This window comes from Blennius ocellaris, assembly GCF_963422515.1.
Source record: "Blennius ocellaris genome assembly, chromosome: 23".
NCBI classification, from domain to species: domain Eukaryota; kingdom Metazoa; phylum Chordata; class Actinopteri; order Blenniiformes; family Blenniidae; genus Blennius; species Blennius ocellaris.
The window spans coordinates 11,573,887-11,588,146 of NC_137672.1; the positions used below are offsets into that span (position 1 = coordinate 11,573,887).

The 14,260-nt window shown below is 39.0% G+C and overlaps 1 protein-coding gene across 1 annotated transcript in view; it reads right to left on the reverse strand.

The window, feature by feature from the left end:
- Positions 1-7,646: 7,646 nt before the first annotated feature.
- Positions 7,647-14,260, reverse strand: part of LOC308147287 (phospholipid-transporting ATPase ABCA1) — a gene marked incomplete at both ends in the record, with an annotated part of 155,069 nt that continues 148,455 nt past the window's right edge. The window contains one exon of the mRNA XM_080519394.1: positions 7,647-7,775. Within this exon, the coding sequence (XP_080375520.1) occupies positions 7,647-7,775 (129 nt within the window). The remainder of the gene's footprint in view (positions 7,776-14,260) is intronic.

A 14,260-nucleotide genomic window follows, 5' to 3' on the forward strand; every position in this document is an offset into this window, starting at 1 on the left:
AGCCTGCAAGGATGATCCACATGGATCCTACGATGGGAAATGTGATTCCAAACTGGTGGTCAATGAGTGTATTTATCAAGAAAAATGCAATGTTAGTACATAAGTTCACGTGTTTGTTGGATCTTCATAATCGGCTGCAGTGTGAGGCTTGTTAAAACATTATCAGCCCACTGCTGCTACTGCGGAGAGCTTTCAATTATTGAACTGAGGAGATGTTAAATCATTTTTTTATGAATGGGGAAGCTGCTTTCAGTATTTACAGGACAGTGTCTCTTGTGTTTGACATGAAATGTGTCACCTCTTCACTCTACGTGTGATTTTGTTTACTTTCTGCTCCATTATGTATGTTTATCGACTCGATCGTCTCCTCACTTTGCAACTAGCGCAATATATTTTGAAACAATTTCAATTTATTTTAACGTGTGCAGATGTGAATGAAAGATACACATCAGATTAGCAGTTAGAGGAATCCACGTTTTAATGAAAATGATTTATCATAATCTAACTGCCTTTATCAGATAATATAGCATTTTGTACCATTCCTACTTAAATAATTGAGAAATTGAGAAATTATCAGATTTTACCGACCATGTTGTAAAAAAACCCAACTGACAGTCGGTTTTCTCATCCCCCCACCCCCATCCAGTGACATTTCAGTCCACCTATCTCGAGTCAATCAGCACTGATCCATGTCCAACTGAAGAGTCAATTAATCCCTCCTTCAGCCGTTAACCATTCTACTCCACCACCAGCAGCCAGACTTTATGGGGACAGACTCATCTCTCCATTAGTCTGGGTCATGCCCATGTTGTTGCTTTCTTTGCCTGATTGCTGAACTCAATAAGATTATTCCTTCCCTCACTTGAACTCTCCTTAAAGAATAAAATTAAGGTTTGCCGCCAGTAAAGGAAGCAGATTGTCTAGAGATGAAAACACAGAGCTTGCAGTCACTTTTTGATCAATCTGATAGAATTCTTTCCAATTAAGACATCAAGTTATTTAAATGATCCCCGAATACGGTGATTAGACTGATGCACTGATTTACAAAGTACACCCTCCAATTTAGTCATTAGTTCCATCCCATGATGTTCCTTTAACAGGTTCAGTCTTGGAAACGCCACATGTTAACTTGGAGACCGCCAGAAGTGAAAATGGATTTGTGAGCTTGTGCGGGGTTTTCTTTTTGCACTGCTTCTGTTTCACAACTGCAAAAATGACAATGTTCCAGAGTTGGCCGCAATATGCAAAAAATCTCAAAGTACAATAAACTTCACAGCTATTTCTCCAACAAGGTTCATTTCAGGTTGCGACTGATAATAAACCAGCATCTGCATGAAAGGACAAGAGATAGGCCTACCATGGAGGTGCAATCATTAAGAAGAAAAACATCAAAAAAACACAAGATAATTTCAAAAATCCTTCGAGACAAACAAGAAGTACACGTTCTCTGAGGTGTCTACAGTAGTTTAACAGGAATGAGATGAACAGAGACATTGTACCAATTACTAGCTACTCAAGGCAGCCTATAAAACATACCCCGAAGCAAGAACAGCAAACTCGCAGTACAGAGGATGATTACAGTCTGAAAGGATGGCAGCAGCTTTCTGTAAAGCTCGCCTGTCGAGCAGATCATTGAATCTCCTCCAACTCCTGTAATCTTCCCATTCCCACTGACAATGCCTTTTATTGTATTCTCATACTTGACACGGAGATTGGCAAAATGTTCAGCGATGGGAGAGACTATTCTGTGTACAGTGCTATCGATAAAAACCTGTTATCAGCATAATATGTGCTTGTTTGTGAACTTATCCTCCACTGATTGTACGAAAACTCAAGTAAACACAAACAAAGTAATTTGATGACAAACGATGATACACAGAAAGGAAAGGCAATGAAAAGCCGGAGTCCAAAGACGCTGCTGTGACAGTCGGTTCCTTGAAATGGAAATCGCTTCTATATTGTCTGCTGTTCTGCAGAATATTTTTTTTCGACTCGTGGTGTTTTGCTGAATAATAATGCGAAGGCCACGTTAAAAGTGAGACAACATCCATTCATAGCGCCAAGGAGAAATGCCCTTTCCATGATGTACACTGCTGGATTGCAGCTCCACGTCAGCATTCCTCCATTTGCATGTTTCACGGTCAGCACGGTGGGCACTCTGAAGTCATCGCATCCAGATTCAAGGCAAACATGCAGAACCAGATCCAAGACCAAAACCCTTTATTGTATAATGTGCTGCCAACTTCCATCAGGAATTTTCTCTCCCTTTTTTTGCAAAGTTTGAATTCATAGCTTTGCATCGTCCTGTATTTTGCGGGTGACTTTTGTATTCTCCAGACCATTGGAGAATCAATGACACACGGTTGGAGTTCTGGTCACTATCAGATGATGGAGGGGAAAAATGCATGGCGCCATTCTCTCTTTTTTATTTTACTCAAAGCAGTTCCTCACCTTGTCGAGCAATATTGCATTTGTCATAATACCGGCCAAAATTAGAAAACCCATGGTGTTTACAGGTTGTTTCATCATATTGCTCATGCAATTACGCAACATAATTGGAAATTGTATGTAATCACGTTTGTTGCACAGTCAGAGCTAAAGTGATTTTTGTTGCAGTATTCATAGGTGTGTAACGTTATTGCATCAGCTTTCACCTTTTCAATCCCAAATTTTCATTCAAACATTAAATCCAAAAAAAACCCCACTTCAAATGCTAAATAATTCAGTTCCTATAAGAGGATACAAGTTCCAATCATTGAAAACATTTCTGTGATTGCAACGTATAAACAGCCTTTCAGCTCAAACCTGCACGAGCAACTCTCCAAAGCCCAGCAGAACACCGAGACAAAATGTGTTAGGGAATAACAGCAAAATGTGGCAAATGATCTCACCTTAGAGTTGTTGCTTTTTTAAAGTTAACGCCTCATTGATGACTTCTGGCAGAATGGCCCCTCCCCCTCACCTCCTTGTTCTAATGGAGAGGAAAAGCAGCAGTGGTGTGATTGGTGGCAGAAGTCCATTTCAAAAGCAGCATTCAAGTAGAACAAATCCTCACCACTTGGCTGCAGACTCCTCACTGCGTGAGGAAACTGGAAGTAGAAAGTAAACACGGTTGTGGCCCTTTGACTTTTTATTTTGGAAGGTGAAACATGCATATCACTTATTGAGAACGTTATGGTTCATGTGTCGGTCACAAAGGTGTTGGTGAATGATGAATGAAGACGCCAAATGATGGAACACAAACAAGAGATACCGAACGATTGGTAAAATCACCAAAAGTGCAGCATGACGTTGCTCTGGAGCATTGAATGAAGCGACATAATGTAAGTATATAAACAAGAAATAAAAATCGGATTAAAAAAAACAAAACATCCCTGACCAAGTTATTATTATTTAACAATGTAGAAATGTAGTTTCAGTCTTATCATTAGCCATCACTGTGTCACATTTGACTTTGCTCCTGGAAATGTCCAAATCTCTGACAAAATCCTGAACCCAATTGAAACCCTGACTTTGTTTGATTGAAACATATCCCGCAATGTTTTAAAAAAACATTCATGAAAATAAGAAAATATAAGAAGAAAATCGAATAAGGCCAGAATCAGAACCAGAAATGTAATGTTTCTAGAGGGCAGCGCTATGCTGTAGAGAAGGAGAACTTTTTAAAACAATAAGGACTAAACTGAAGTCATCAAAACTAAAATAAATAATTCAATATTTTAAGCCAATGCCATGAACTCATTAAGTTCATACTGTTCAGCGAGTTCAAGTGTGGTGGCAAGCCTCACAGTATGAAAATACCCTGGTTTGAGCAGAGTTCTGTGAAGAATTTATACATTCTCCCTGTGCGTGCATGAGCTTCCATTAAGATGACCGGATATCATATAGTTCTTCTTATTCACTGGAAAAGATTTGATTCTGTAAAGAGATAATGTTGTACACCTTCCACATCAGGACCAACTTCGCAAACAGAAACTCCGCTTCCCCCGACTGCCGCTCACAAACGAAACCAAATACATGTAACTGAAGAATGAAACAAAAATAAAAAAAACATTCATCTTTATAATTTTGACTGTAAATACAGGAAAAGCATCAATATATCACTCAGAGTTTTGACTAATCCAGAATGAGAGAAGCGGAAAAAAAAGGCATTGGAAATGTCTTGTAGAATGACATGAGAATGAGATATCTTAATGAATTATTGGCATCTATTCCAAAATGAGCGCTACAAATGCTGAAATGAAATTGGGGAGACTATTGGTTTAACTTCACGCATCCTTGGTTTTCATTTGGCTCAGAAAAAAGTAAGCTAAATAAATAGAAAGCCGAAGTGCCAGAAGTGCCTGTGTGATAGTTTGACAGGAAAATAAATTCACTCCAAGACATCTGGCAGACAAAATGTCTCCAACGCCTCTGAGAAAGAGCCACTCCACTAAATGGGAAATAAAACGCCTTACCCTGTGTGGTGCAGTCTGTAGTCTGGCATCCCGTGGACTCGGCTGAAAGGATTTGAGGCCCGGAAAACGTGCGAGCGGAAGAAAAGGCCGAGACAGTCAGAAGGCATGCAGAAAAGTTTCACCCAAAGATAATTTCACACTGAAATCCAATGATTCATTGGACAAACACAGCAGTGCACAAACACCAAGAGTCACTTTACAATTTGTGCAAATATTTAATCACTTGTCTTGGCATAAAGCAATATTCAGTACAAATAGGATTCATTATTCTTTGCAACAGGCGTGATAGTAATGTGAGGACTTAACACAGCTGAGCATACAAATTCTGTCAAGTTCTGAAAGTAAACCAGGAGGCTGTGAGGGCTGACTTGGCAAATTATTTAGATTGGGAGCACGGGACCATCAAGAAATACAAGCGTTACACCAACATATTGCTTGAACATTGACAGTCACCTGCTGTTTTACAGTACGAACAGTACAAACAATAACCACCAAGAATGCTGCAATAAATAATATGTGAAACTGCATGTAAAAATTCCTGAGTTTAGTTTGAGATAAAAAAAAAACCCATTTTAACAAGGAAATTGTTTGAGACATCACAGCTGGTATTCCCAAGTAGAACCAGGAATAATAAAAAAAATAGCGATAAAGTTTATTGCAAAGTTAATAAATACAGGTTCCCAAGCTAAAACATTACTTTCAAAGCTAATCTTAGTTTTACAGACATGAGTTTAAAAGCCAAGAAGGCATAGAACACCCAGAAAATGGCCAATAAAGTAATACCTGCCAATTACATACTAATTTGGTATAATAATAATGCAATAATATAATACAATAGTTGAGCCAGTAATACATTTATCCAACGCTGTAATGACTTACAGCATTCATTAAAAAAAAACAACAGTATTTTCCCCCTCCATTATACCAATTGTCGTAAACTGCTACACAAAAGCTGCAAAGATAATGCAGCCTGATTTTAGTATTATTACATTAGTGGATGCAGTTATTATATTCAATGGATTTTTAATTAATGCAACTTTTTTATTTGAGCAGCATTAATAAAAACTATATTACAGTACATTAACATTATTGGCAAATTATGATTTTTGGCCCAAATATTGTATTCTACTATTGGCACGTTCATATGTTATTGGATTTATTACATTCATAGTGTCCAATAATATTACGCTAAGGACAGGTAATACTTTATTGGCACTGCTTCTTGCTAAGAGCCGCACTATAAAAAAAAAAAAACATATTTATATATGTAGTTATACAAGTGTTTGTCTGTGGTGCTCATAAACAACAACAAGTGCCGACAGCAGTATGTATGAAGACAAACGTTTTTAAAGGAAGCATTTGATCAGTACCTTAAGAACAAAAAGCTCATGCGTATAAATGTGTTTTTAAGTCATTGCTCCTGAAGTGTTCCTGATATGTGGCCTGTTAAATTTCAGCGAGCTGCACGTAAAGCCTCTGAGCTGTGGTGCGTCTGTCGTGACATGTGACAGGCGCTTGACTCTGACTCAGCCTCCATCGTCCCACTGCGGTGACCTCGGTGTCTGTCACCGAGCTGCAGCTAATTGGAGGCTCCTTTGGAGAATCAAAGCCAACTCGTCTGACAGAGATGTTATGAATCATTTTTTAGTCAGTGGCAATCACCGGAGTACGTGTGAGTCAAAATAATGGGGGGGGGGGGGGGTGAACTTAACTATTCTTAAATGTCTTTTGGCGTCTGTGTTGACAAAAGAAAAGACTCTTACATTAGTGGCTCATTGGTGTCCTTTGATTCATTGAGGATTCATAGTGACCCCACCTTTTTTTGCAGTGAAACAAAATCCAACCTGATCACTGTGATCCCAGTACTCCGAAATATAACAGCATTTAAAAGCAGCTCATTAAGTACAATACAAATAGAAGCAGATGTAAATGATTCATAAATCATCAAATAAGATATCTGAGATGAATTTCACTCTTCATTGTAAATGAGGTACTGTGTGATTAGTAATGCTACTCCAAACAGACCTGAACTCGGATGTTTGAAATTGGCATTACTGCTGCACAGCAGTAATGCCTCAAAAAAAAAACATACATATGCAAAGAATATTACAATCTATTTCAATTTAGTATTCATAACAGTTCATATAATGTAATCTTAGTTGTCCCGCAATGATGTGCTCAATTTTAAGGGCGCAATAGATCACACAGAGTATTGTCAATCCACATTGATACATTTCTAATCAAGGGATTCTTTTTTTTTTTCAATCAGCAATAGATCAAGACAATGTGAAGGTTTGAAGCAACTGTGTTTTCTTTGAAATGAGCTCTTTTATAGTTTAATCAATCTGATAGAAAGAGCCGATTAGTGATATAAAGATAATGTACAGTTTCATTAACCATGACTGACTGCTGCTCTCTGGTGCAGCTCAGTTAACACAACTAATGTGTCAAAAAATCTTTAAATATTAAACTGTATTGAGGATTGTTTTCTTAAAATGACAGCAGCAATGAAGCAATGAAAACCTCTTGCAGGTTTTGCTGCAACTTGAGAGTAATTCATTTAAAGCCTTTATCGTGAAAATAGAGAATCTTTGGTGACTTTCAAGTTTCCTCCATATTAATAATTCTAAGTTCACATTTTTTTCTAGTATATTCAATGTCCATGCTAGAAATTAGTTGTATGCCATTTTTCATCAATTCAAGGCCGTTGAAGACATTTTATTACAAATATGTGACACATGAAGGGGTGCACGTACACCTCAAAGTCTTAAAGTCTTAAGATTTCCTTTGATTACACTCTGGAATTGAAATGATCAATTTCCAAGCATTTTGCCGAGTGTCCTTTTGAGGGGTTAACAGTAGACGATCTGAAAGTGTGGCCCTCATAAAATCAGTTGTGTCAGTGTTGCTTAAGCTTGTGCGTGACTGGTAATAGGAAACAATGTGAATGATTATTTGCCATTGTTGGATGTGCTTTAAAGCATTTGTAGATTGAGTGTGACTTTGCAAAAAGTTTGGCAGATGTGCAAGAACCAGCTGTGAAAACACAAAGTAATGAAATGCAATTGTACCACTGATTGAGATTATTGCTGCTGGTTTCCTCATTCACATTTGTGCAGGGTATATTGCTGGCCCCACCGTACTGTAAGTGCATTTAAAAATAAAATAAAAACGGTTTTCTGAGAGTCATTATACTTTCTGTGCTTCTCGGGTGGACTTCAATGGGTCCAGTGGCAGTTCATCGGAAAGATCCACCTCTTTGGTGTAAGCCTGAGGGTCCTCTTCACCATGCTGGTGACTCGCAAAATTCACAAAGACCTGCAATATTAACAAGAGAGAAACAGATGAAGGAAAAAGCACTTGTAACACACACAGTACCAGAGAGGCTGTGGACATTTGTCTACCCATCTCATTTATGCCCCTCAACACACACACACACACACACACACACACACACACACACACACACACACACACACACACACACACACACACACACACACACACACACACACACACACACACACACACACACACACACACACACACACACACACACACACACCCTGCTTTTAAAACAAACAAACAGTGCTCCAGACGACGGCGTGCTTGTGAATGAGTTGCCAGACAAGGGCTATGAAGCATCAAGTAAAGCGTCTGGGCTCACACAGTGAATGTCAGTTTGACATCTTTGACCAGCTGAGAAAGAGAATAAAACAATCATTCTTCTCTCTGTGATGCCCATTTAATGTCAGACAAAATCAATCCTATGGCGTTCATAAAAAGCTGTGTGGATTTCATTGTGCTGTAAACACCGCTGTAGTGCGGGCTTTTTACTCTCTTAGCATTAGCGGCAAAAGCTACACAAAAACTTTTACCCTCCAGTAGAAAAGGGCTCCAAAGAGGGTCGTAAAAAATGATAAGAGCATTGCTTTTTCATTAAATGATTTTCATTGGGCGAGTGAATATAAAAGGCCATGTGAATTACTAGATTGCATTAAAGATCCTGCTGGAAGAAAAAAGAAACACAAAGTCATCCAAACTGCATCTATCAGAAACCACTCAGACTCCATTTGAGTTAAATCCTTCTTCATAGCCACAAATAAACAAGTGCGACAAGAAATGAACTGAAAAATGTAGTTGATCAGACAGAAATGGCTTTCTATTGCTTTTGTGAAGCTCAGACGATTAAAAACAAAAACAGCATTAACAATCTACACAGTCAGGCTTTGAAGTCTCCATTTTTAATTAACTAACACATATAATCTTAATCCTGAAATTGTAATATTTAAAGAGATCATTATTAGCATTGGAAAGTTCTGTTTTCTTGAAGAAAAACAGTCCCGCTTTACTATATTTACTTTGTGGTTATTGGAAATATCGTTAAGAGGCAAAATGCAAATATCAGAAAAAATTTTATCAGCCAACTTAATGAAAAAAAGCAAGAGCATTAATTAAAAGTAACCCAATGTTATTGTTTTTTTTAATTTAGTTCAGATAATTGATATCACTGGATTTTGACATACATTTTAGAACCAAAGATGATCATTATCTTCACGTTATTAATCTCGACTTCCTCTCTCAAAACTAAAAAAAAAAAAAAAAAGGTAGCGGCACTTTTAAGGCTTGCAGTGAGTGGACAGACAAGAAGTAATAACATCACAGAAGTCCCTCTGAAACTACCAGTGGGTGCTTTTACATCTCAGTTTGTGTGGATTACACAAATGAGCTACAACATTTAAATGAGAGCGTTTCCCTGCTGGCAGGCGGATCTTTGAACTCTGAGATAAAAGTTAGATAGCTGCTCCCCTCATCCTCCTGCATCAAGTTTTTTTTTTTTACGCTTCGCTTGGCCAATCGCCCTCTGGCACAAGCTCCAAAAGAAACTCACAGACATGACTCATCTAAGTACCTCAGAAAATAAGTTATTTATTGTATACATATATGAAACAATGTTGTTTTTCCAGTTTTACTGTAAGTATGGTTTGAATGCAGCAGTAAAAATTAACTTGTGTTGCAATGATGCGGCCTTATTGCCTTGAAAAGACGAGTTTAGAAGTTTAATTGAATGTGGTACAATCCAATAGCTACAAACTGAAACATTTTCTCATTAGATCCCATACAGTACATTAAAAAGACGAGATTTACTCATTTGAATCTATTTCTATGCCCTCTCTTAATATTTTTTTATTAAGCTTTTATCTATTTGAATCAATAATATTTATAATATATTCATAATATCTATTTACGTCCAATATGCAGTATAAAGTAACTGTAGGCTCCTTTCAAGGATTAAGATCCTATACTTTCATATTCTTTCACACGTTTGTTTCTATTCATTTCACCCTCTTTTTGTTATGTGCTAATGCAACTTCAGTGTTATTGTGCTTGTCGCTGTGTTTTCAATCTCCCCCATTTTGCAGGGTGAATTCACTGAGCAGATGTACAGTTCTCTAGGAAAGTGGTGGTTTGAAATGACTCCTGGAAGCGGCGCGGCATTTGCAGACTGTCTCGTATCGTCACTGCTGGCCGCGGCACAGACGAGCAGCTGAGGAAGTTGGAGGTTAAATGCCTTGCTGAAGGGAAGGTTGGCAGCAGTAATGAGCGCTGACACATTCTGCGCCTTTGCCTCAAGGTTTGAACTTCAGAGTGAAATTATTTTGACTGGGGATTCCGAAATAAAGTCTGGAGACTTCTCAGATTACTGTGCTCCTCTGTGGCTTTTATCTTTTGCCATTGCTGGATCCCAAATGCCAACGACCCCAAGGGATCGAGGCACCGCTGGAGCAGACTGCGTGTGCTGTGGCTGCTGCAGCTTAAGAGCCATTTGAAGGGATGGATGATGGGTCCAGTACTTGCCTGATGGTTTGCTATCAGAGACCTGGAAGGGAGGAGGACAAGACAGAACACTGCAGAGTGCACATGCTCCCACACCTCACCAAAACTGAAAGCTGTTCTGCTGTAATGTACCTGGTGTTGAGCAACCCTGTGGATTATGTTTGCAGCTTAGTGGAGCTACTAAACCATGGAGATCTGCTTCTGTCCTGGCGTACATGCACAGGAGTTTGTTGTTTAATACACACTCTTTCAGTTCGTCAACTGTAAACAGTGAGCCAGAAAGTTAACAACCTGGAGTTACAACAATGGACATCATTGTAAATATTTCCAAATATTACATATGTATCTTGACTCCACTTTTGTTGGAGATTACAAGCGATTATTCTTTCTACTTCCCAGTCAGGATTTAGGACTTGAAGCAAACTTTCTTGTATTGATTCCTTGTTAGTTTTGCCAGAGAAATAGGCAAAGATTTTTCAAAATAACTTAGTGATGTTGATGCTTTGCCAGGTAATTCATTTCTACAGCAACCCCCTGTAAGAGGGGAGCAACTGAAAAGACACAGCAGACCAGGGGTCTGCAACCATAATGACCAAAATAGCTGTTTTTGCCATTTTCCAACAGATATAATTTGTCTGGAGTTGCAAAACAACAAAACAGAGAAAAACTAAAACATCTAAAAAAAAAATTTTCATTCTAAAAACTGATATCGCATTCAATAAATGTCATAGCTAGAATGTATGTATTCAATTACAATGATTTGCTTTTTCCATGGATTTTTTTTTTGCCAATCGGCTTTTCTGTACTCAGGTTTAAAATTGGCAGCTTTGCACAATTCATTTGCACTGTGGGTGCAGAGTGGTGTGGGTCTCTCCTCTCTGCTGACGGTTACTTCCATCTCTAGACTGACCACATGTCGATGAGAGGACCTGCAGAGTCTTATCTCAGTCTTTCTAATGCAAAAAAAATCTTGTCAGTGCCATGAAAACATAGTAACTATGTAAGTAAAATGTCTTGACCAAGACGCTGGGAAGTGTGAGCTCAGGCACCTGGTGGCTAGTTGGGTCTCTGCCTGCAGAAAGCCCGGGGCTACAGTACACTTCAGTGTGTGATGTCATACCATCAGCAGAGTGTATCAAGGTCACAGTTGTCAAGGCATCTTATCAGGGGAGAATGAGTAAGAGGATAAGAATGACAGCAGCAACAAATACACCCTCCACCCGTCATCCTCGGCCTCTGACCCTGCCACTGGGTCGTATTGGCTTGATGTGCTGAGGCATGCACAGCATTTTGTATTCCTAGTCAAGGCTGCATACTTGTGCAGCGGAATTGCAAAAGCACTGTTTGTGCTTAACTTTCCATAAGACTCCTCAGATGAGAAAGTACAGAAGAGCTTTCATGTCGAATCATGAAAGGCAACTGTGGTGAATTCGGCTCTGGCTTTGTGGTGTGATTATTTGCTAATGTTCACTTTCTGTATTTAGCCAGCCATCCATTCATGACCTGAACGTTATGCATCAGTGCCACTGAGTGGCATTTTCTTAATACCAGATGGATACAGGCATTAATTACATTACAGAAGCTGCGCTCGGGTGTTTATTTGGTGCCCATTGAGGCAGAACACAGGAGGGGAAGGAACGTGAATCACCCAATTAACCTCTGCTATATATCAAAGAAGGCTTTGCAGGATGTAGTCTGCATTCAGCACATGCCAACCACATGTTCATTGGCTCCTCTGTTGTGCTGTTGTAATATAATTATTTTGATTAGAAAATATTTTGACTTTGTGACCAACCTAACTTTAGTTAAATCCTGTGAATTAAAAACTCCTGATAAGTGCAATGAAGATGTTAATAGGCCAGAGATTACACTTTTAAACATAAATGAAGTATGATTTATTCAAATTTATTCAAATTTAAACCTGCAGTCATAGATTCTTGGCCCTTTGGAAGCACTTGTAGATATTAACACAATATGCTGCTAAATATGTGAGTATTACAACGATAATGTTTTTGTTTTGAGCCATTTTTCTTCTATTCCCCTGATGACCTCAAAACAATATCTTACATACATTAATGGCAAACTACATGAGTTCACATTTTTTCATTGATATTCTCACCATCAAAGCAAAACATGTAATATTGGATGCTTTTATGACAGTTATGATGCAACAGGGCTGTTATAACCTCCACAGCAAAGCTAAATGCACTTGTGGAAGGATGATAGTGCAATTTTTACCATATGAAAGCTTGCAATTGCCAATGAAACCTATAAAAGGAATCAAAATAGTGACACTCGCCACTGCAGCGGTGACATTTGTCACATATTGCGTTTATACTTCAATCGAACGGCACCAGTTTGTTTGGAAGCAGACGAAAAGGGTTTTTGGTCAGCATGATATTCGTGCACAGGTTCAGACGGCATACTTTTCCAAAATGGCTGAATAATTGTAGAAATCCAACACACCCAGATGTGTTGTTATTCTGGTTCCTGGTGATAATGCGGCGCCAATTGTTCACACACAAAGCAACACTTATTTCACATTCTTAACACTCAATCTGTGGCCTAGCGACAGCTGAGAAAGTCCCATTTTCCTTTTAAATCTGCCCTGCACTGTCTTGGCCATCAGCATTAACGCCTGAGCTCAAGGCTCTGTGGATCAATATTAATTGTAGTGCAAGTCGGGTGTTATACTATAGGTCAAGGCTCATCTCTATAAATCACCAGCTGAAAGGTGACTGTCTGGGTCTCTGCAGGTTCTCCAGCCCTCCCCATCTTTGTTTCAACCCTGTGACCTCCTGGACCAAGTATGATTTATTTACTGCTTCTGATCTGGTAAATATTGACCAGTGGAGAATGTGGCGTAAGCTGGCATTCAGGTTAAAGCAGAGATTATGCATGGGCGAGGTTACGGCATGCCTAAAAAACAATGACCCGTGTAGTGCCAAATTAAACCACATGTTAGAGTATTTAGCCTTCATAATGTGCATTACTTTAAAAGTGATGAGATAAGTGCCACCTAAAGGGCATCATTTATTTAAATGGTGCAACAAAAGTCCGTTTTATCTCAAATTATGAGTTATCCAAGAGGAGGGGTCATGGTATTAATGAAATCCTTGACATCAATGAAGGACTCTCCATGTGACATAATTTCAGTTAGCGGCAAAAGAAAACATAAAGGATCAGACATAATACCTACTTTCATCTTGAAGCGTCTATTTCTTTTTTAAGAGAATGAGAGGCTCTTTTGCCCACATGCTGGAATGGACTGATGACCTTTTGGGACCCTTCGGAGGTCATCCCCACCTCCCACCTGCTCATCTGCCGCTGCGCTAATGGTGGGTTTGCAAAAACAGACTCATACTCGCTGCTGAGCATCTGATTGTATCAGGTCCCAGGGGCTGCTTAGAAAATGCAAGGTGAAGCTGGGTCTTAACATTTGGCGCTCGGTTTATCGCACCGATCAAGGAACCTATCCAGTACACTGGGGCTGGAATTCTTTATAAAAAGGTATCGAGCTGTGTGAGCTTTTTGTATAGATCAGTCCAGATTTGTGATCAATACCAGAGGCTGGCAGCTCAACTGTTTCACCCTGGTCCTCGTTGGTCAGCATGACAGCTCAAATGGCAGGCGACAATGTGTAGACACCAACAGAACTTTAAATCTTATCCTCCACTGAGCAGACTTGCACTAAGTGAGTGCATTTAAGATGCTGAATGCATTGACTGATGAGCGAATGTTCTGCTAAACGAAGCTGTCGGTGCACAGAATTACAGCGGGGTCCCAAATACCCTCAGCCTCAATTTTACTCATCTCAAAGGTGAACTCTGCAGGGAAATAATCTGAAAACAACTCAAATTGTTGTTTTGCTAATTAGCATAACTACAGGAATCAATAAAGAACTTGTTAATGTTTTGTCAAAATACTGAACAACTTACTAAAGTGGTGGTATATAATCTCTAAAT